At 34.9% G+C, this 24,229-nt stretch overlaps 3 protein-coding genes and 2 non-coding genes across 5 annotated transcripts; 2 read left to right on the top strand and 3 right to left on the bottom strand.

Moving 5' to 3' along the window:
* Positions 1-2,380: 2,380 nt before the first annotated feature.
* On the top strand, positions 2,381-2,710 carry LOC120069137 (uncharacterized mitochondrial protein AtMg00860-like). The gene has a single exon (XM_039020820.1). It carries the CDS (start codon positions 2,381-2,383, stop codon positions 2,708-2,710), a length of 330 nt encoding a protein of 109 aa, XP_038876748.1.
* Positions 2,711-5,654: 2,944 nt separating this feature from the next.
* On the top strand, positions 5,655-6,638 carry LOC120069131 (monothiol glutaredoxin-S1). Its single transcript, XM_039020816.1, has one exon. The coding sequence runs from the start codon at positions 5,875-5,877 to the stop codon at positions 6,268-6,270; it is 396 nt and encodes a 131-aa protein (XP_038876744.1). The 5' UTR covers positions 5,655-5,874; the 3' UTR covers positions 6,271-6,638.
* Positions 6,639-9,634: 2,996 nt separating this feature from the next.
* On the bottom strand, positions 9,635-11,247 carry LOC120069118. The gene is made up of 2 exons (XM_039020805.1): positions 11,115-11,247; positions 9,635-10,272 (listed from the first exon to the last, which is right to left on the bottom strand). The coding sequence occupies exons 1-2, from the start codon at positions 11,168-11,170 to the stop codon at positions 10,095-10,097; spliced, it is 234 nt and encodes a 77-aa protein (XP_038876733.1). The 5' UTR covers positions 11,171-11,247; the 3' UTR covers positions 9,635-10,094.
* Positions 11,248-15,165: 3,918 nt separating this feature from the next.
* Positions 15,166-15,238, bottom strand: TRNAR-ACG. Its single transcript has one exon. It is a non-coding gene; the product is annotated as a tRNA-Arg (tRNA).
* A 5,515-nt stretch (positions 15,239-20,753) lies between these two features.
* On the bottom strand, positions 20,754-20,826 carry TRNAR-ACG. The gene has a single exon. It is a non-coding gene; the product is annotated as a tRNA-Arg (tRNA).
* Positions 20,827-24,229: the final 3,403 nt, after the last annotated feature.

Below are 24,229 nucleotides of genomic sequence, written 5' to 3'. Positions count from 1 at the left end.
AGTGGAAGAAGATGACGTAGAAAAAAATGGAAGAACGATTGAGTGCGACGAAAAATGATATCGAAATCATCAAATAGAAGTTGCAGAGCTGCCGACATTGGAGAAATCAATGGAAAAGATCTAAGTCATGTTGACGGAGATGTATGGGAATCTCTATAACCAACAGGGAACGTCAGAGGTGACCGGTACCACTACGAAAAAATGGAAAATAAGGTCGGATAAGGAGCAGGAAGTGGTCGGAGAAGGCGACGAAGAGGAATCATCCCAAAGAAAAGAGAACGGTGAAGGGTAGGAACAGATTAAGTTAAAAAAACTTGAGATGGAGAGGACCCGGATGGGTGGTTTTTTAGAGCTGAGCATTGCTTCCAATTGCATTTTCTGACCGAGAAGGAGAAGCTAAAGATCGCCGTCGTGAGTATGGAAGGGAAGGCACTGAACAAGTACCAATGGGCGAAGAATCGCAAGAAATTTAAATCGTGGAATGAGCTTAAAGATGGCATTTACGTTCGTTTCCGATCAGGGGAACGAGGGACATCGTGCGCTCGATTTCTGGCCATCAAACAAGAAAGAATAGTCACAGAGTATTTGCAACGGTTCGAGGAGTTGTCTGTGCCGTTACCAGACTTGGCGAAGGATGTTTAGATCAACACCTTTACGAACGTACTGGATTCGGTGATACAGACGAAGGTGTTCATAATGAGAGCGGTGGGTTTGGAAGAAATGATGGACGTGGCCCAGCTCGCTGAGGATAGCATTGACGTGGGTCGTACGACCCAAGGCCCATATGGTAAGGATGGAAAACCGGTCCAAAAGACAACAGTAAAAAGCCCGGAGGGGAGTACTACTCGGACTATCATATGGGCAGAGAAAGTACCAAATCTAAGCTCCAATACATGAACAAATAGACCCGAAATCCCTTTTCAGAAGTAGACGGATTCAGAGTTGCAAGCGAGAAGGAAGAAATGGTTGTGTTATCGTTGTGACGAGTCGTTCAGTAAGGGGCATTGTTGCAAAAACAAAGAACTGTGCCTCTATGTAGTAGCGGATGACGTCGAAGATCTAGAAATGGAGGACATGCAGGTGGAAGATCGCATATTGGAGGTAAGCCCGATGGTTGAATTGTCGTTAAACTCGGTGGTGGGCTTAAGTACTTCGGGCACTTTTAAGCTCAAGAGGAAGATCGGGGAGCAAGAAATCACCATCATGGTGGACTGTGGAGCGACGCATAACTTCATAGGGCAACGCATGGTGGAAAGTTTGTTCTTACCCATGATGGAGATGACCAGCTACGACATCATCATGAGATGTAACATTTGTGGAAGATTTTCTTCCGATGAAGCTGGGTAACTTAGACATGGTGCTTGGCATGCAGTGGCAACGAAAACAAGGCTAGATGACCGTTGACTGGAAGGAAATGACGATGACCTTCAAGGTGGGGGAGTCAAAGGTGGTATTAAAAGGGGACCCAACGTTAACGAGGATGGAAGTCTCTTTGAAGAAGATAGTTAAGTCGTGGCAGCCAGAGGATCAAGGGTTTCTGATCGATTTTCGAGCGATGGGGGTGCCACGTGAGGACAGTGAGTTGCTGATGAGTGACACCATTGAGGAACTTCATCCAGAATTGGAGCAACTTTAGCAAGAATACAAAGATGTGTTCCACATGCCTGAAAGGCGACCCCTGGCCCATTAAGTTGATCACCCGATTCAATTGAAGTTGGGAACTGACCCGATTAGCGTAAGGCCGTACCGTTACCCACATGCGTAGAAGAACGAGATCAAAAGGTTGGTGAGGGAGATGATGGAGGCCGGCATTATCCGACCAAGCATAAGTCCTTTTGCCAGGCCGGTTATCCTAGTCAAGAAAAAGGACAAAAGTTGGCAGTTTTGTTTTGACTATCGAGCACTGAATAGAGTGACGGTACCCAACAAATTTCCCATCTCGATGATCGATGAGTTGTTGGATGAGTTAAATGGGGCACACGTTTTCTCCAAGCTCGACCTAAAATCAAGTTATCATCAGATACGAGTGCAGGAAGGAGATATACCCAATACTACTTTTTGAACCTAGAGGGCCACTCCGAGTTTCTGGTCATGCCTTTCGGACTGACCAATGCACCAGCAACGTCTCAAGCTCTCATGAATAAGTTTTTCCGCCCCTATCTTCGAAAATTTATTATGGTGTTTTTTTTATGATATTTTAGTATATAGTAGGGACATGGTCTCCCATCTGGAACACTTGACGGCAGTAGTCTAGCTCTTTCGTGAGCACAGTCTGTTCGCAAATCAGAGTAAATGCCAATTTGCCAAGACTCGGACTGAATACTTGGGACACTGAGTGTTCGCGAACGAGGTCGAGGTAGATGAAAGGAAAATCAAGGCCATGGCGGAGTGGCCCCTACCAAGATACATCAAGGAATTTAGGGGTTTTCTAGGCCTCACGCGGTATTACCGCAGGTTCGTGGCTAATTATGGGTCAATAGCAGGCCCATTAACAAGATTGACAAAAAATCATGGATTTGACTGGACGGAAGAAGCTACAAGGGCTTTCGAGGCCTTAAAGAAGGCCATGACGACGCTTCCGATTTTAACTCTACCAGACTTTAATCTTCCCTTTGATATTGAAACGGATGCCTCTGGGATGGGGCTCAAAGCGGTGTTGTCACAGAATGGCAGCCCATCGTGTATTTCAGTCAGATACTTACAGCATTAGGGCGAGAGAAATTGGTGTATGAAAGGGAATTGATGAAAATTGTGTTGGCTGTGGAGAAATGGCGCCACTACTTGTTGGGTCACCATTTCACGGTATAGACAGATTAGAAGGCGTTGAGATATATCTTAGAATGAAGGGACATTCCACTGGGAGTCCAGAAGTGGGTGACCAAGTTGATGGGGCATGATTTCGAGATCATTTATAGGGCTGACCAGAGAACAAGGCAACTGATGCCCTCTTGAGGATTCCCAACGATGCCCAGTTGAACGTGATAACCGTTTCTTCTTTGATTAACTTGGGGGTGGTCGACAGAGAAATACAAGAGGACGTGAAACTCAGGGAAATTTTTGCCAAAGTGACACAAGGTGATGAGGCAGTTACCAATTACACCGTGCATCGTGGAAGACTGTTTTATAAAGAACGGTTGGTCCTTGTCCGTTCCTCAGAACTGATACCTACCATCCTTCATATGTTCCATAATTCAATGGTAGGTGGGCACTCGAGGTATTTAAGGACGTACAAAAGGATAGCTATTGAATTGTTCTGGGAAGGTATGTGATCAGATGTAAAACAGTAACACGATGTGAAGTCTGCCAACGAAACAAAATCCAAGCGTTGTCTCTGGCTGGGCTGTTACAACCCTTGGCAATTCCGAACCAGGTGTGGAAGGATATCTCGATGGACTTTGTGGAGGGTCTACCCCATTCAATGGGATTTGAGGTGCTCCTAGTAGTGGTGGATCGACTTAGTAAGTACGTGCATTTCACCGCCCTGAGCCATTCCTATTCGACCAGAACAGTGGCCTCGATATTTATTAAGGAGGCGGTGCACCACCATGGGTTCCCATGTTCCATCGGATCGGATCGGGATCAGGTCTTTCTCAGTCATTTCTAGAGGTAATTATTTCGCGCACAGGGCACTCAACTAAAACAGAGCACGACATACCACCCCCAAACCGACGGTCAGACGGAGGCTGTAAATAAATGTGTTGAGATGTACCAAAGTTGTTTTTTCCAAGAGAAGCCAAAGAGATGGAGTGACAAGCAGCCTTGGACAGAGCTGTGGTACAATTCATCTTATCACACCTCAATCAAAACCACTCCATATGAAATAGTTTATGGAATCCCCCACCCCACCAATCATTTCTTATGGACAGGCGAAAGTTACCGCGAATGATTCGGTGGAGAAACAGTAGGACACAGACGAGACCTTGGCGATATTGAAGGACCACCTCACCCGTGCGCATGAGCAGATGAAGAAATTTGTAGACTGCCATCGGAGAGAAGTTGAATTCAAACCTGGGGACTGGGTATCTTTGTCCCTACCGACAACGATCACTTGCTAAGCGGCGTTGTGAGAAGTTATCTCCGAGGTATTTTGGACCTTTTCGCATTAGGAGACAGGTCGGCGCGGTTGCTTACCTCCTTGACTTGCCGGAGACAACCAAGATTCACCCGGTGTTCCATGTGTCCCAGATGAAGAAAGGTGTGGGCAGTCACCACGTGGTACAATCAGACGTATCAATGCTAAATGACCAGATGGAATGGGTGTTGGAACCGACTACGATCGACCAAATGTGATGGAATGATGTTGAACGGGAATGGGAATTCTTAGTCACCTGGAAGGATCAACTGGTGCACGAAGCTACCTGGGAATCGTATGTCGCTTTCACTGCCCAATTACCTGAATTCCACCTTGGGGACAAGGTGACTCTCCTTTAGGGGGAGTATTGCTAGGCCTTCTATCAAGCGCGTGTACGAAAGGAGGGGTAAAAAAGGAATTGTAGCTACTAGCAGTTAGGGAGTGGGGACCACTGTTCGTAAGTGTTGTAGGGGAATTGGGGGAATGGGGTATTTAAATGTTTTATTTGGATTAGGGTTGGTTATCTTGTCTTTTACTATTGAACAGTGTAGTTTTGGAAAAGGGGAAAACCTCTCTTGGGTAGGAGAGCCATTGAAACTATTGTACTAATGGTTTTGTGCTGGTATTATTAAATTGTTTTGGATTCAGGAAACCGTTTTCTGTTTGAATATTAACGTAGTGAGGAAGGGATCCTTACAAACATGTAGCCAATAAAAAATAAAGAAAAAAGCATCCACCAATTTTAAGTCTATCAATTGTCATGCTAAATCATCAAGTGCTCACCAGTAATTGACAAACTCTAAATTTTCGATTTGGTTGGAGGTTCAATTTTTCACTCTATATTATTATACTCAAAATAGAAAGAGAATATATATATATATATATATATATATCATTTTACCTGACATTTTTGTTAAATTCTTTCAAATTCGATCACTGATTATATTCGTAGGACGTGTATTTTACTGCTTGAGAATATAATATCGAAGTATTTACCTGTTTGAAATATATATATATATAAAAGCATTTACCCACAGGAAATGCAACAAGCAAGAGCCAAGAAGATAATTTGGTGGGACCTTCAATTTGTCATCTCCTTCATGTACGGCTGCTAGGAAGATCTTCATTCAGTTGCTGGAAGATTACCTTTAGCAAAGCATCTTTATTTTCCAAGATCTTGCCTTTTCCAGCCTTTCCCTGAATTGTTTTGTTCACAAATGGCTGCCAAATCTTGCTCAGGAAAAAGGAAAATCCATGACTTCTACAAGATTGGATAAGCCTCAAGCTCTTATCTCCAACTATGCAGATGCTCCAAAATAAGTTAGGCCAAGACAAGTTCAGCAATGTGAAAATGACAAGGAAAATAGAGAATAAAAGTACACAATATGTCATGCCTGGTACCACAAGTTCAAATTTTATGAAATATGAACAATAAATGCCAAATAAAAACAAATGGTAAATTCCAATATTCTGAATGGCTAAAAAAGCAGAAGAAATGACTCCAAAATTTCACCAAGCTCTGATTCATTCTTTCAGAGTTGTACATCTAACTTTGAATTTGTGCATTAACTGTGTCTACATTTTCCATGAGACTGCACCTTGTCATTATCAAATATCAAATACCATGAAGGGTATTTTGGAAATCTGCTTACACATCTTCCTGAAAGTTATATTCCTCTCTGCTGTTATTCAATCACAATGCTAAAAGGAAAACCAGGCAGAGATTCTGAAATTCCAACTTGCAGAAAAATGAACAGATAACCCCATGACATAAAATCCCACCTCAGTATAAATAGACAACAATGGGAGCTTTAAACTCATTAACAGAACAAAGAAAAAACCAAGATTTTCTTCTAAACAAAAAGACCACATTCCCAAAAGCCATGGATATGAATGCAGTGAAAGGGTTGGTAGCTGAGAAGCCAGTAGTGATCTTCAGCAGGAGCCAATGCTCAATGAGCTATACAGTAAAGACACTTATATCAAGCTTCGGGGCCAATCCTACTGTGTATGAGCTTGATGAGATACCCAATGGGCGTCATATTGAGACACTCCTGATTCAACTCGGATGCCAGCCATGTGTGCCTGCTATTTTCATTGGGCAGAAGTTAATTGGTGGTGCCAGAGAGCTCATGAGCCTGCAGGTCAGGAATGAGCTTATGCCATTGCTCATGAGTGCCAGAGCTATATGGGTTTGAAACAAAAGCTGCAATCTCAGCACAAAACTCTTGAGAAATTTGCTGATAATACATGTCTTATCTTTTCTACTTTCTTTCTTCTTTTTTGTTGGTCCGTTTGGGGGACTCTTGACTCTATTTTGACTTCCAAAGTTAAGAATTGAGAGCACTTTTTACCCTCTTTTGTTCTTCATGTCACACATGCTGATCATGTTGAATAAAGAGGGGTTTCCTTATGGCATTTACAAGACACATAATGAATCAAAACGGCTCATGTTTTCTTTCTCCAAATATGTGATCTTCTGCACCTTTAGAGACCTAACATGTAATAAAGCATATGATATGATGAAAGTGAATAGAAAATGATCGTGAAAATAAGGTTAGTTTCTTATTTTTGACACTAGTGACTTTGGGACCCATAACAGTAAATAAGAAAGAAGATAATTCTTTGCTTCATCAGTAACTATTCAACTCAAAACCGAAATTCTAAAGAAAATTATGGATTATTGACAGACATCTTAATATTTTACAATGGTTCATTGGTCATGAAAACTTTCTTGTTTCAAAATCAAGAAAGAGAATTACAAGTTAAGCAAGAGATGACTTTACGTTCATTTTTTATCTTCTACTCCAACTATTAAATTATCAATTGACCTAAATGCTTAAGCTCCATATGGATTATGGTAAATTTATTTAATGCTTTAACACCAACAAACATCATTTTAAGAATGTTCATGATGTCCCACGACACCCTTTTGCTTACCTTCTTTATCACTCTTCGACTTTCTCTAATTCGAATTTCAAAATGAAAATACTTGATTTCATTTATCTTAGAATAGTTTTCTCAACGAGAATGACAATTAGCGAATTGAAGATGTAAGAACCTAAACTACAACCACTCAAGACAACTTGACAAATACCTCCGTAATAAGAACGGCCTTCTTCCATTTGAGAGCTAGTAAAAGAGTCCATAACAGTCATCCCTATCTTTTACCTAATTTTTACACCTTTGTATCCTAAAGACGTAAATAGTACCTAAGATCACAAATTTTCCGAGGAGTCTTGGTTTACACATGTTCAACATTTAATCCACTTATCGAGGTGGTTCAAGTCATAAATTCTTTGTCGAAGATAGCCTTTAATGGTGATAATATTGCTGAAGACAGACCTCTTTGTTCCTCCTTTTTCACTTTCAGAGATTTCAGCTTCAACATTAAAGAATGGCTAGGCCATCCTTCAACATAAATGAGTGTCGCTATGATTCCAACAAAGTAAGGAAAGAAGAATTTTGGATCAACATATTTTCTACAAAATAGCGCAGGGCCCAAGTTGATGTTAAATGTCTCATGAACAATAGTAGGTGTAACATAGGGGAAACAGACATTAGTCGATTGGTGCCCATTCACCAGCAGTTGTGGTTGCCGGTTGGTTTTCACTGATTCAAAACCGACAATCTGCCTGTTGGTGAGAGCCAGAGGTCACAGTTGGTCAAGTTCAGTCAGAATTTTTTCCAGATCCTCTAAATCTATGAGAAAAGAAAAATCCTCCCTACACATATTTGAAGCTGGCCAATAGACTTTTATCGACCAAAAATGGAACTATCAATTGAACATGGGACAGAAAACAGGTATCTACCACTGCCACTGCGGTTTAATAGATGCAACCCACATGATCAAAATTCCAACTAAAGAACCAACTACATCCTAAGAAGTCCACAATGTGTGCCTCAAACTCCATAGAGATTTGACAACTTCAAGTGCTCTGGTACTTTCTCCTATGCCAATCAGACGTGCAAACGACCTCTGATCTCTCCCAACAAAGTTGTATTGAGAGTATTTCCAAGCAAAATAACAATATTAGCGATGGCCCATTTGACCTAAGAAGTTTTTTTAGAGTGGATGGTTACAAGTGTCAAGAACAGTGAGTTAAGGGTTCGAAAGTCATAATATTTTAGTGGGTGTTTGAAGCAAGGAGTAGAGTTGTGAAATCTAGGGAGTTGAACCATTGAAGTCCATGGTATAAGAAGTTAATAAAATATAAAATCGATGTTTTTTAGTCGTGTGACCCACAAACTTCTTGGGCCAAACAAGGAGTTGTGTTCACAACTCCACACTTCCCAACTTCTTGGCCTAAACACCCCCTTATTGATATCACAATAAAATTCCAATATTGTGTTCCTTCTTAAAATCAAGCTCCTATCAAATTTCTTTTCAGAAAATTCTTAGTCGCCTCCCTAAAAGAACCGATGTAATGGGCATGACCACCTTACGTAGGAAATCTAGATGGAAAGGAAGTAACAATATGGGATGTTATTTCAAAGTTAATACTAACAAGGAGTTCAACTCTTGCATGAATAAAGCTTGTAAAATTTACCTTTACCTTGATATAGGCTACTAGTTATTCAAGGACATTTATAGTTATTCTTCGGGCTTGGCACATTCAATAAAATCTCCATGCACATCTTAAATCATCTAAGAAGAATGACTCAGAACTTTCCATGAAAGCTTTAATTCCATAGTTCAAATTGTCACAATCATTGACAGTAAACAGACACTTGCAAAAGCAAACAACCTAGCTTGGTATTTATCCTTACTTCTAAGAGATGTTTGAAAGAGATTTAATGAGCATACTGGACATAGAAACTGCTTTAAGGAATTTAAAATTTTGAACAAGTCAAGTGGAAAATCCTTTTAGTTATAACAATCTTTAACTCCCAATGAATTCACTCAACTTCCTATGTAGAAGTTATCTCCATATCAAGCTTGTGGATCTTGTCAACGAGCGGTATGTGAAGAAAAATATTACTACTCCCGCCAACCACTTCTGATATCATCTACAAACAAATGGTAGAAGATGTGTCAAGGGGAGAAACACTCTTACGAATTTCTTCCCTGGATAGTCTGTATTAAGCTCTAAAAGTTGATCCCAGCCTTTCATCTTGTATCCTTCAAGCAGCATAAAATGACTCTTTATACCATTGTTATCCAACTAAAAATTAAAATCACCTAAACAACTCCTCTTTGTCCGAGGTAACACATAATCCTTGCATCTAAATTCTTCAATGTAATTATTGCCTCAGAGGGGTCATATAGGCTTTTTTCGCTAAACCATTCAAAGGGAACAAACTAAATAGAGAAGGAAAAGGAGTATGATTTCCAACTTTAGCAAGAAAATGTGTATACTCTAAAAGTACTACCAAACGCGATTGAAAACATTTTTCTTTTCAATCATTCAAGATTGCCTTGGATGACATTCAGCTCCAGATTAGTGGGAAGTACTTTCATAAGACAAAAAAACTTGAAAAGAAAAAAGAAAGCCAAAGATGAAAGGGAGCAATGGATGAACAGTTAGGTGGAAGAAAGTAGAAACCAAATGACGTCCTTCATGTGCTAAGCCATTATAAAATTCTTATAGATTTAGAGAAGTGAATTTGATAGTATATTGAATTTACAAAGAAATACATTCAAGTGCTCTCCAAAATGAACATCGAAGTCCCCAGTGCTTCCCTATTATATGACTAACTACTTCCCACCCTCACATCACACTCTTCGTCACTCTGTTCGGATGTGTCTTATCACTACGTTCTGTTACTAACAAAATTTACAAAGGAAAAGATCCACATGTCCTTCTATAGCTGCTACACACTTCCTCCCACCTTGTTTGGATGACCCATAAAACTTTCTTCAAGCGAATGTAAAATACCCTGGAGGTTCATTAGTGTTATCAATATCATATTTTTTTACTCAATGTCATTGTTTAACCTCATTTTTATTGAGAATCTAATAGGAAATTACAAAAGATGTCTTTGAAGATCGCTATGGAAACAGTTTCTCTCCAAGATATGGTTACTTGAAATACTTGCTTTGTTTTTCAATGCTTGTATTCCTTCGCCAATTATTAACTGCTTCCCGAACAGTAGATTGTGCCTGGCGCATCTCCTCAGCAGAAAACTTGTGTTCAATAATTCCCAGAGGTCCAGGCTGCAAAACCCTTATGACAGTTTCCATCTCTTGCTCCAGTTGCCTATACGAGGAAAGGAAAACATTAGGAGTTGTCCTAAAACAACACAATAATATGCTTTTATTTGTAAAACTTTGCGTAGAAACAATTGGGTAAGCTGTAAAGTTGAGGTTACTGTGCATTTTTCTAGTCTAAGAGTTGAAAGTTACTTTGCACTTGGATCAATATTCATAACAATTCCATCTACATGACCTTAGCTCAACTAACATAAGACATATAGAGGTTCGGATCTCCCACTCCCAATTGTGTACTGAAAAAAATATATATACATAACACTTCTAAAATACCCCATTATCATCTTATAATATAGGTAAGTTAAGAAACAAGAATTTTCAATAGGCTACTTTAAATCAATTACAATTCCTCTCCTCTCCCAATATTTTCTCTCACTTCACACCTTGGAAGACAATGTTCAAACAAAAGAGAGAAACCCCTCTACCAGCTTATTCGGGTAACCAGGAACATATCCACTAAACACTGAGTGAGACCACTAATTAGCGCATGTAGCTACGAAGTGTTGGGGACTCGAATCCTTCAGCTCAATTGAGAGAAGAAACACGAGCACATACGATATTTCACAAAAACTAAACACCAATTAAATCATAATTTCACATTAGAAAACACACACACCCTTGTATAGATAAATCATATCAATGCAGCAAAAGCAATGTATCAACGATTTTTCAATCACAACAAAGGCATCAACACTCGAAAAAAGAAAAAGCTACCAAAATCGAAATTACAAACAGATATACATAAAACTGTAGAAAACACTAAGATTCCCAATGGCGTCTCAGCAAATAACGATGGTAAGAATCTGTAGAAACTAGATTTGAGAGAATTACCTGAACAGGCCGGAGAAGGGGATGGAATTTCCCAGTCGAGAAAATGAAATTGGCATATCTGAGATTCTTCGTATTGTGCCACGGCCACGTTGAGAGACGGGAATAATATATGTACGAACGACGTCGTTTGAATTTTCGGCCATTTTAGAGAAAGGGATTTTTTAAAGAAAATAAAAATAAATAAAATACTCGACTACGGGGGATTGAACTAGGGTTGGTAAAATTTCCTGCGAGGACCGTGGAGAATCCCCGGTTTGATTAGGGATGGGGTCAAACCAGAAAAAATTTCTGGGCCCTGTCCGGAGACGGTATCCCCACCCGACCCTGACATCAATTTGATATATTTATATATTTATAAATATATATTTATAATATATAAAATAATTTATTTATAGATATGTTTATAATGTAAGTGTTGGTTTGGAGCCCGGAGAACTAGTAGGGGATTTCCTGCGGGGAATTAGTAAGGGAATCCCGTGGGGACCCCGTTTCCTCGACGGGGATGGAGAGAATTTCCCCCATGGGGCCGGGGACTGGGGATTCCCCTGCCCCGGCTCGGCCCCCTTGCCAACCCTATATTGAACCCAGGATCTCTGGTTCCATAGACCAGCGACAGTGCTCGCTCATTTTATCTATTTTATCTAATGATAATTAACTTGGATAGTAAATATTTAGACCTTGTCTAGTCATATTTTTATTTTTTGTTTTTATTTTTGAAAATTAACCATAGACACTACTTTTATCTTAAAATTTATTATTTTTTTTGTTATCTACTTTTCAAGTTTAAGAAATCAAACCAAATTTTGAGAAGTAAAAAAAAAGTTGTTTTTTGTTTTTGGAATTTGGTTAAGAATTCAACTACTATACTTAAGAAATATGTAAATCATTATAAGAAATGTAGAGAAAATAGACTTAATTTTCAAAAACCCAAAACAAAATACGAAATGGTTAACAAACGAGGCCTTAGTTTTTGTAAAATGGGTTAAATTACAAATTTAGTCATTAAACTTTGGTCTTTAAATTTTAGGAAATTTTTTATAAATGTCAAACTACTAAAAATATTTTAAAATATAGCAAAATGTCACAATCTATAAGTGTTTATTAATGATAGATGATAATAATCTATCAGTGTCTATTACTGATAGACAGTAAAATTTTGCTATATTTGAAAATATTTTGGCTCATTTTTCTATATTTAAAAATAGCCCTAAACTTTAAATAGTGTGTCTCATATGTTTACAATTTCGATTTTTTTAAAAAATTACTTGATATATTAAATTTAAATTTAAATTTTATCAAAACTCTAAACTTTTAATTTTGTTCCTAGAAAATTTAAAATTTTTAAAACTTTTAAAATTTAAAGGACTAAAATCACAATTTTAAAATTTTAAGAGTCAAATAAACCCAATCTTAAAAATTTAAAGATTAAATTTGTAATTTTAGATTTTAGATAACTCTCTAGTCATTATAGTTTAATATTTGTAAGAATTCACCCCTACAGTGAAAATTTAGTTCAAACTTAAGTATCAACTTATTTTATTTTATTGTTAAAGATCAACTTCCAATAGAGAAAAAAAATAAATAAAAGAATACAAATGGCATAAAAAAAAAATAATAAAGCACACAAAAGGGAACAACCCTAAAAAAGGAGCTCCAATCAAATAAAATGAGACTTTGAGAGTAAATACAAAAGGGATTTGGCATTTGCACCTCACAAGAGACCAAATATCAAAAGACACATTTTCAATCCTCTAAACAACCTATTGTTTCTATCTTCCATAAACCCAAAAATAAAGTGGAGGCTAAAAAATAAAGTGCACACCTCTGTTTGTTATTAAAAAAGAAAACTATATTTCCCGTACTAATGACAGATGAAAGAGAAATTCTCGATCATATCACTAAAAGTAATGTGTCAAACAAGCTGAAGGCCAAACACATCAAAGAAGTAATTGTAGACCAATTGAGCATAGTCACGACTCCATAATAAATGATCCATATCTTCTTACGCCTTCCGACAAAAGGATGCAACAAAAGGATCCACAAAAGAAAGCAATTTCTTTGAGAGTCTCTCCAAAGTAATGGCTCTTCCATGGATAACCTTTCGGAAAAAAAAAAAAAAAAACTTTTTATGGGATTTTCACCATCCTTAGCACGAGAGTCCTTTAGGCATAAGTGACGAATTTCTTTTATAAATTTTCGTTACGCCTTATTCTACTTGATTGGAGTTTTTCTTTTTTAAAATCATTTGTATTATTTCATTTTTTTTCTCTATGAAAAGTGGTATTTGATAATAACAATAATACGTTGATACTTAATTTTAAAATAATTTTTTCACTATGTGGATCAAATTCTTACAAATTTTAAACTACTATGACTAAAATATTATCCATTAATATCAGTAACTAAATTGCTGCTAGAATGTAAAACTATGAATTTGGTCCTTGAAGTTTGAGGTTGTATTTATTTGGTCCTTAAGCTTTTAAAATTACAAATTTATGATAAGATATTCTCCACCTAATAAAAGGACGCAACAGAAAGGTGCATCAAAGAAAACAATTTCCTTGAGATCCTATCTAAAATAAATTTGAAAGCAATGATGTAATATAAAATTTTTAAGATAATTGCAATAAATAACACTTTTAAGATTAATAATTACGTGTATAACAATATTTTTAAAGAATTGTAAATATAACAAAATCTATCAATAACAGACTCTGTCGTTGATAGACTTATTGCTAATAAAAATCTATCACAATAGATTTTGAGAGTTGAATCAACTTCTTTTAATTAGATAAAATTATTGTTACAAAAAAAAAATGATGAAATTACATGAAATATATATATTAATGAGATGGGTATTAATAGGGGGCAAAAAAATGTATATAATAAATAAAATTCGACTCTGCTGGGGATAGACCCCAGAATCTCTGGTTCCGTAGACCAGCGCCTTATCCATTGGGCCACAAAGTCAAATTGTTAATACTAAAATTAATTTGAAAGTAATTATCTAATATAAAACTTTTAGGATAATTACAATAAGTAACACTTTTAAGACTAATAATTAATGTATAACAACATTTTTAAAAAATTGTAAATATAACAAAATATATCAATAACAGAACCCAAAATCTCTGGTTCTGTAGACTAGCGCCTTATCCATTAGACCACTGAGTCAATTTGTTAAAATAAAATTAATTTGAAAGCAATGATGTAATATAAACTATGAAGCACAGATACTTCATGCGAAGCAAAAAATCTGTATCAGACATGTATCAGATACTATACTTTAAGATACTTCCCAGATACGTATCTGATACGCGATATGACGTATCTATTTCTACGCGTAGCTTTTTTAAAGAAAAAAGACAGGCAACTCATCTAATCTTTTCCAATCTAAAACTAGGCAACCTATTTAAAAAGCTCACTATTCGAGTCCAAAACTAAAAGGAAAAAAATAAATAAAAGACCAAACCTTTGAATCATCTAATCTTTATCTTCACATTTGAGTCCCCACAAAATCCACTAAAATATAAACCATTTGGATATCTTCAATAATTCAATGAATAAGTTCTTCGTTTATCTTCATACTTTTCCCTCTAATCTTCTTCTTCTTTGTAATATGAGTCAATTTCTAATTCATTTTATTAACCATTGTACTTCAACATCTTAAATGTTGTTTTTTTTTTTTTTTTTATTGTATTTCAGTGTTTGTATTATATTTTGTGTTACTGATATTAAATTGTATGCTAAATTTATCTATATCTTAGATTTTTTAAGAAAAAGAAAATGTATCTTCAATGTATTAATATCATCGTTTTTTAGAAATATATATATAAAAACATGATGTATCCTTAAACATACCTATATCTTAGTTTTTTAAAAATTAACGAATCTATCCGTATCTGTCTATGCTATATAAAACTTTTAAGATAACTACAATGAGTGACACTTTTAAGACTAATAATTGATGAAATTACATGAAATATATATATATATTTTTAATGAGATGGGTATTAATAGGGGGCAAAAAATGTATATAATAAATAAATTTCGACTCTGCTGGGGATCGAACCCAGAATCTCTGGTTCCGTAGACCAGCGCCTTATCCATTGGGCCACAGAGTCAATTTGTTTATATGCTGAACATATTATATAAAAACCTTATATCTTTTGGGGGACAATATTAACCACGTTCTCTCCTATTAAATTTTAATATTGTTTTTTTAATTAAAATGTTAATAATCATTCAAAATGTTCTTAGTAAAAATTATTTGGAGATATATTTCTTTTTAAAAAAATAAATTTCATTATATGCCATCGTTGATTATATATCTTCACTTAATGATTTCTTTTATTTTATTCATTAACAAATATGGTATATATCTTTCAATTTTACAAAAATATTTGTATTATTTTATAATTAAAATATTTATAAAATTCAAATCGAATTTAATATTTATTAAATTTCGTTTATATTGCGCAAGATTTGTCAATACTAATCCCTTGATTTTATGAGTTTTTGCTTCTGAATGATATTGTTTCAATTAGTCACAAAATTTTCCCAAATTTCCTTTCTTACCTATTTTGGATTTTAACTTAAAATTCAGAATCCCTAATTTCGATGGTCGTATTTAATGCAAAATTATTGTTACAAACATTCATCTAATTTATGTTTAATTTCTTATGTATATATACGAAGTTTATCTCAAATATATATAAGGTTTATTCTAAATGTATTTAGAACTAGTACAAATTTAAGGTTGTTATACACTATATATTGTATATTTTAATTTTAGTCTTATTTCTATAAGATATATTAAGAAATAAAAACAAAATTATGCTAGTTTTTCCATTTTATAGTCTATTAGTTTGTTGGGCTCCGATTTGTTAAGCCCATTTTCTTTTCTCTTCCATCACTCTATATTCTGCTTACTCTGTATATAAAGAACAAAGTTCATTGTATTTATTTTATTGATCTATCAATGAAGAGAATTGTCTTCTTATTTTATTCAATGTGATAATATGGCATCAAGTGAATTTTTTTCACATTGAATCACTCTTCGATTGATCACCTTTTGACACACTTTCAGATCATCCCTATTTGAGAACTTATCCTCGCCATGTCCACAGGAGAAGATTTAACACCTGTGAATTTGAGGATTCCACCTCTCATGAATACTAATATGGAAGTGCAATTGAATCCATATCTCCTACATCATTCAATTGTTCCACTACTAATCTTGTATCTCAACCACTTGCTGGATCAAGCAACTACTCATCATGGAGTAAAGCAATGCGTCTGGCACTTTCTAGTAAGAACAAATTAAGGTTTATCATTGGAACAATTCAGAAACCACCGATGAAAGGAAGTTTGATGTCTGTCTGGCAGTGTAACAATGATGACATTATGTCTTGGATCATTAATTCGGTATCCAAAAAAATTGCTGCAAGTCTCGTATAAACTAGAAATGTGAAAGAAACCTGGGATGAATTGAAGGAAAGATATTTTCAGTCCAATGGCTCTTATGTCTATCAGTTGAGGAAAGATCTTGTGACAACGATACAAGGTAATTCCTCTGTTGAAACATATTATGCTAAAATCGCTACAATATGGCAAAATCTTGTTGAATATCGCCCTGTTTGTGAATGCCATTATGGAGGTTTGAAGAAAATGATCGAATTCCGTAATGCTGAATTTGTCATGATCTTTCTTATGGGATTGAATGAATCATACAATCAAATTCGAGCTCAAATTCTCTTAATTGATCCTTTGCCGGCTATCAACAAAGTTTTTTCGCTGATAATTCAAGAAGAAAGATAGAGATCCATTGGTCAGAATTCTTCATCAACTGAATCTATCACCCTAATGGCAAATACTGATGGAAACAAAAAGAGTGAACCTGATAAGTCTAATAGGAAAGATGGACATCGTCCCATATATTCCAACTTTGGAATAAAGGGACACATTGTGGATAAATGTTACAAACTTCACGGATATCCATTAGGTCACAGATTATACAATTCTTCTATTCATCAGAAAAATGTTATCTCCAGCCCATCTTCTCCCAATGTAACAGCATCAGAGAAAACTAGTATTGCAGGGCGATCCAATCAGTCAACATTCTTTGCAAACCTCACTAATGATCTGTATTCATAGCTGATGACTATGCTGCAGTCTCATCTCTCCTTTTCACAGAATGAAGGTATCATCAAAATTGAAACCACACATGTAGCAGGTACATGCCATTCTCCATTTACACCTATAAATAGTGATAGTGTTCTTTGGGTTTTAGATTCAAGAGCTTCAAGTCACATATCCAATAATCGATCTCTATTTGCAAATATGAGAGTTGTTCATAACTATCAGTTGTCTTGCCTAACTAAACTAGATTCATGGTTGAATTCATTAGTGATATCATTTTACAGAAGAATTTTTTGCTTCATGATGTCCTCTTTGTCCCAGAATTTGCATATAATCTGTTGTCTGTCAGTGCCTTACTTAAAGATCAACGTTATTCCATTCATTTTTCTAAAGATCATTGTTCAATTCAAGACAAGTTAAGCTTGAAAATGATTGGGAAGGCTAATCTCATTGATGGTCTTTACTTGTTAGCAACACTCACTAACAGGAATAAAGGTAAAATGCAACATGTTATGTCTTGTAAAGCATCTACCTCTATATGGCATCAACGTTTGGGATACCCTTCAACTGTCAGAATGGAAGAGTTGTCAAATATCTTGTCATTCTCTAATTTTATATCAAATCATGATCATTGTCATGTTTGTCCATTGGCAAAACAACGTAGACTTTCATTTCCTGTATTGAATAAAGTTGCTGATGAAACTTTTGATCTTATTCATTGTGACATCTGGGGACCTTTTCACAATCCCACATATGTTGGTTTTTCTTACTTTGTCACCTTAGTTGATGATAAATCTCGTTATACATGGGTTTACCTTTTGAAACATAAGAATGATGTCTTGCATATTATCCCCCGTTTCTTTAAACTTGTTGAAACATAGTTCTCTAAAACCATTAAAGTCTTTCGATTCGACAATGCACCTAAACTCAACTTTAAGGATTTTTTTGCCACAACTAGAACAATCCATCAATTTTCTTGTCCTTACACACCTCAACAAAATTCTTGTTGTTGAAAAGAAGCATAAACATCTCTTGAATGTAGCACGAGCCTTGATGTTTCAAGCCAAAGTTCCCATTATTTTTTGGGGAGAATGTGTTCTCACTGTAGCCCACTTGATAAACAAAATCCTCATGCCATTATTATCTCACAAAAACTCCTTTTTCTATCTTAAATAGAAAAGATGTTGACTACTCTTTGTTAACAGTCTTTGGTTGCTTGACATATGCTTCAACCTTATCAGTTAAGAGATCTAAATTTGATCCAAGAGCTCATCCATGTGTCTTTATGGGATATCCACCTGGTGTAAAAGGATACAAATTATATGACATTGTTATGAAGAGTTTCTTTATCTCTCGAGATGTCCTCTTCTTTGAAGATTTATTTCCTTTCCACAACATCATTGCCAATCCTTCTAACATATCTACTAATTTCTTAGATCAGTTTGTACTTCCTTCTCCAATTCTTATGGATATACCTCTAAAAGCTACAAGTACCACTAACTTGAATATAAATTCACTGAATCCTAGTGACAGTATGTCTACTGCTATACATGATTATATGCATAATGATCAGTTGATAGAACCAGAGGTTGCTACTTCAGTACCTGATGTAACAGCAGTCGCTTCTCCTACTGAACCAGCTCCAAGACGATAATAAAGGCAACACAAGTCACCTTTTTATTTGAAAGACTTCCATTGCAACATTATAACCAACACTCTTACTCACTCCACATCTCCATTTTTTTTTTTGGAAAATATCTTTCCTATGATATTTACTCATAAGCCCACAAAGCATATATGTTGAATGTGGCCACAGTCTATGAACCTAGGCAGTCAAATTCAAGGAATGGAGAGATGCTATGGACAGTGAAATTGATGCTATGGAAAGAAACAACACTTGAACAGTTGTGTCTTTGCCAAAAGGACATCACACAGTGGGTAGCAAATGGGTATATCGTGTGGAATACTCTCCTAATGGGACCATTGATCGTTACAAGGTCAGACTTGTGGCTAAAGGATATAACCAGCAAGAGGGTATTGATTTCTTTGATATTGTTATAGTGAAAATAGTCCTTGCTTTAGCTACCTCGTATAATTGGCCCTTGGCACAGATGGACATCAATAATGCATTCTTGAATGGAGATCTATTTGAAAAAGTCTTCATGACTCTACCTTTGGGATACAAGACTTTTGAAGAACCAAAAGAGGGGGAGCATCTTGTTTGCCAGTTAAACAAATCCATTTATGGTCTTAAACAGGCTTCACGACAATGGTTAATCAAATTTTCAAGTACTTTATCATCACATGGATTTCGATAGTCAAAGTCAGATTATTCACATTTTACTAGAGGACGTGCTGATACATTCATTGCACTGTTAGTTTTTTTTTTTTTTTTTTTTTTGGGGGGGGGGGGGGAGGGAGGCGTGTTTAAGATACAAGACGATCTGTTTCTAGGTTTTATATCTTATTGGGAGATTCCTTGATTTCTTGGAAATCCAAAAAGCAGCCAACTATGTCAAGATCATCTGCTAAGGCTGAATACAGAGCTTTAGCCTCTGTGACTAGTGAACTGCTAACAGACTTGAGCATTCGACATTCACTTCCAGCCACTGTTTTTTGTGATAATCAAGCTGCCATTTCAATTGCTTCAAATCCAACCTTCCATGAGAGAACAAAGCATATTGAAATAGATTTTCACTTTGTTCGAGATAAGATTGTTGATGGATTTCTCAAAAGCGCTTCCAATTCGTTCCAGTCTTCAGCTAGCTGATATGTTCACAAAGGCGTTATCACACTCTGTTCTATCTAATGTCTTAGTCAAGTTGGGTGTCCTCGATATTTATCTTCCAACTTGAGGGGGAGTATTAAGAAATAAAAATAAAATTCTATTAGTTTTTCCGTTTTATAGTATGTTAGTTTGTTGGGTTCCAGTTTGTTAAGCCCATTTTCTTTTCTCTTCCATCACTCTGTTTTCTGCTTGCTCTATATATAAAGAACAGAGTTCATTGTATTTATTTTATCGATCTATCAATGAAGAGAATGGTCTTCTTAATTTATTCAATGTGGTAATAATATATATTCCACATACTTTATTATACTTTGTTATATATACACACGTATATACTTGAAATTGAGATATATGTTTAGTTATTTTGTCAATATATATATTTTTCTTTTTTTATAGATTTCAAATTTGACTTAAAATTTAGAATCCTCAATTTTTGTAGACTACATTTATGTAAAATTATGGTTACAAATTTTTGTTTCGTTTTTATGTATATATACGAGATTCAAATATATTTAGAACATATACTAATATATACATCACATTTTAATTTTAGTCTCATTTTTATTAAAATATACATATATTCCACATCATTTGTCAAATATCTACATACACATTTAGTTATTTTGCAAATATATAATTCACATTATAGACCAATAATACTAACATGAGAAAAAAAGGCATAAACTATTATTAAAAAAAAAAACGAAAATCGACTTCACTGGGGATCGAACCCAGAATCTCTGGTTCCGTAGACCAGCGCCTTATCCATTGGGCCATGAAGTCAGTTTGGTTCAAACTGTTTAACAATTAAATATAGTAGTAGACTACCATACTTTTGAATTTTGTTTAAATTAAAATACAAATTTTGGTTCCTTCGATTTTGATAAATTTAGAATATAATATTTTATATTATAAAAGTTAGAATTAAACTGTATATTTAGAGACTTATTTATGAGAGTTTTATAAAACCAAAGATATAAATTCTATCTTTTAAAATTATATAGACTAAATTTTAATATTCTCTAAATCATATGAACTAAATTTGTAATTGAAGATTTATTTTAAATTTAGTTCCTAGATTTCAAATGCTTAGATTCACTCTCGAGTTTTCATGAATAGTAATCATTTATTTTTAGGTCTTTTATTCCAAGTCGATAAGAAAAAATAGTAGCGAATGCTTTAGCCCTCCATCACCACAATCAAACTTCGATGTCTCATCAATGGACTCCTAACGTATACGAATGAGTGTGATTCATTCAAGAAATTCATGCCTCTCTATTGAGATTTGAACGGTTTGTATTTTTCAAAACTTCATGGACATGCAGAAGAGAAATACTATCCCCACTCGGACCAAGACATAACTTTGACTTGTTCAAATAACAAACAATTAAGCCTTTATTTAGATTCTTTCTCTTTTTGAATGATTGGGAGGGATCATCCTTAAAAAAAATCTCTTTGGAACGTTAAAGAGATAAAAAATTTAAAAAAAAAATAGAAAGAAAGAGAAGTTTTGTCTTTCTTTCCAAAGAAATGGAACATGTCTCGGAGAAGGCCACTAGCACCCGACTTACCAAAATGTCCCATGGCATCACAATGTAAGTATTGGTTTCTCTTGGAAGCACCATCAATATTGAATTTTAACTGGAAGGAAATTTCCAAGCAATCAACTTTCTTACCTTCATAATTGACTCAATTTTTTTCGAATAGAAAATCTTTTTCTATAGCTAGACTATCTTTCTTCAAGTGAAAGATCGGATCGTGAAACCTCCTTGGACTCCTTTGAAATCCTATACTCATGTCTTTATCTTAAAGGCTACAGAACTATCTCTGGAAAGCATTAAGCCGTCGAACTATCAAACCGAAGCTCACCTTTAATCAGCTAGTACAAGAAAGTGGAGGTTGGATGAACAACCTAAAAAGTTCTAGTATCTCGTATAATCCCAAGCTTGCAATCCCTGTTGGTATAACATAGATGTCTTCTCTGGCAATAGTCAATCATGAACCTAAAGTAGGGGCCAAGCCAACACACTGGACGAGCTCTTCCTTGGGAGCTGACCCGAGAACTCGAATAGCTCTATCTTAGTGAGTGTTGGCTAAGAAGCTCTTTTCAGCAATAGAATAGTACTCCTGTTCATTCATATTCTTTCTCGCTTCTTTTCGATAGTGTAATTTCGTCTCCTCGATCACCATTCCTTTCACCTGAACTGGTTAAGAGAGATGAACCCGCACCACATACATTTTATAACCTTCGAACCAAAACCCTCAATGTCAGATGACCCTACATGTGCACTTAGTAGATGATATGTTCACTTGGACTTTACATGTGCACACCCTAGATTGTAATGAGTAAAAAAAAAAAAACTCTGGTAACTCTTCCCCTCTTTTTTCATTTGCTTTTTTAAATAATAAATAATATATATATAACTTTATTTTTTTTATTCAAATATAGAAAAATATGTGTTTAAGAAAAGTTAGATCGTGTAGCATATTTAGAGTTTGGTTTTGGAAAATAACAAAAATTGAAAAATTTCAGACCCGTTTGGTAATCATTTGATTTTTGGTTTTTTGTTTTTAAAAATTAAGCCTACAAATACTTCTACCACCTCCAGATTTTTCCTTTATTGTTTACTTTTTACCCATGTTTTCAAAAAAAAAAAATATATTTGAAAACTAAAAAAAAATTATTTTAAAAACTTGTTTAACTTTTTTAAATTTAGTCAAGAATTTAACTCTTGTTAGGTCCATTTGGTAACAATGATAAGAAAATGTGAGAAATAGACTTAATTTTTAAAAATTAAAAATTAAAAACGAAATGGTTACCAAACAGGTTTTCATAATTATGACAAACCACCTTCAAACTACTAGTTGCCCTCCTTCTCTATCTTCTTCTTCTCTTATCTTGGACCACTACTCATAATCTCTTAGCACATAATAATTAGGGAGTTTTATTTTTTAAAATGTCAATGACGATAATGATTTAAAAAAAAAAAATACATATGGGTTGCACATTGTGTTTGCGGTTCACCAATTTACTGTCACAAATTTGATCTTATTTCTTTTTTTTTTCTTAAATAATTTCAAGTCTTTTTTCTAATGAGATTGGAATGGATTGTAAAATGTTAAATGCAATCAAAGATATATATCCTTAACTTAAATTTAAATATGATAATTAAAAGTTTATAGTAAAAAAGAAAAAAAGAAAAAAAAGGAATAGTAGTATCTAATAAGCTTAACTATTTTTTATATAAATCTATGATAAATATAAGACAGGATTGTTGGCCAATAATCTCCTTTTCCAAATATTTAATACCAACCTTCAAAAACTATCACTTCATTTTACTTATGTGAAGAATTAAAATAATTGATGATGACACATGCAAAAAACCCTACCCATTGGCCATTGCAATCTTAATTAAATGCAAATATATATATGTATAGTAATAATAAGTTATATGAGGAACATATATTCAAACACAATCACTTTCAAATGAAACAAAAGCATCACATGGGTTGTCAATTGCTTTGTACCTTTTGTCCTACCTAAGGAACAAATAAAAAATCCTTGACAAATACTTGGCACCTTCCATAGATAAATAAATAAGAAGGGGGGTGTTTATTTCCATGAAGCCAAATATTTGTCTTTTCTCACTATGTTACCATACTAGTAATCAAGACCATGTTATAATTATTAAACTTAGGAGCGTGTTGTGCAATATATAATAAAATATTTATGTCTCTATAGGTAAAAATTTAAAGTGATTTACAAATAGTTTCTTTATTTTGTTTATTTTTATATGATATTGATCGTGTGTTAGGATTGGAAAGCCTAATCAACAAATAGAGCCAATCTAAGCTCAAACCAAAACTTGAGTTGGAATCTAACTCTTACTAGTGCATAAGCATTGTGATGCAAAGTGGCTTGGCATCATATTGCTTTAATAAGATGCAATTGATTGTACACTTCTGATCAAATAATTGCTTTAGTTGGGACATTTGACACTTGTGTATAAACAATTTAAGGTGCAATACGTGAGTTGAGATTAGAAACGTGTGAAAAATTCAGTCCATATTTGGTGGGGGCATTAGAGTATTAAGAGGACTTTTCGTAGAACGAGAGGACTCAAAAGGACACACCTCAAGTGCACAATAAACGTCAGGTAGCCAAATGCAGAATGAATAACTAGTG

Source organism: Benincasa hispida, unplaced genomic scaffold (assembly GCF_009727055.1).
Source record: "Benincasa hispida cultivar B227 unplaced genomic scaffold, ASM972705v1 Contig245, whole genome shotgun sequence".
Taxonomy (NCBI): Eukaryota; Viridiplantae; Streptophyta; class Magnoliopsida; order Cucurbitales; family Cucurbitaceae; genus Benincasa; species Benincasa hispida.
The sequence above is the reverse complement of the archived record's forward strand: the minus strand, read 5'-3'. Positions and strand labels throughout refer to the sequence as shown.

What these genes read in the sequence shown, in the direction of transcription:
- LOC120069137 (XM_039020820.1), top strand. Translation starts at nt 2,381, where the DNA reads ATGGCGGAGTGGCCCCTACCAAGATACATCAAGGAATTTAGGGGTTTT.
- LOC120069131 (XM_039020816.1), top strand. Translation starts at nt 5,875, where the DNA reads ATGGGAGCTTTAAACTCATTAACAGAACAAAGAAAAAACCAAGATTTT.
- LOC120069118 (XM_039020805.1), bottom strand. Translation starts at nt 11,170, where the DNA reads ATGCCAATTTCATTTTCTCGACTGGGAAATTCCATCCCCTTCTCCGGC. An exon ending in CCCTTCTCCGGCCTGTTCAG is followed by an intron (nt 10,273 to 11,114) that starts GTAATTCTCTCA and finishes TTCCTCGTATAG; the next exon opens with GCAACTGGAGCAAGAGATGG.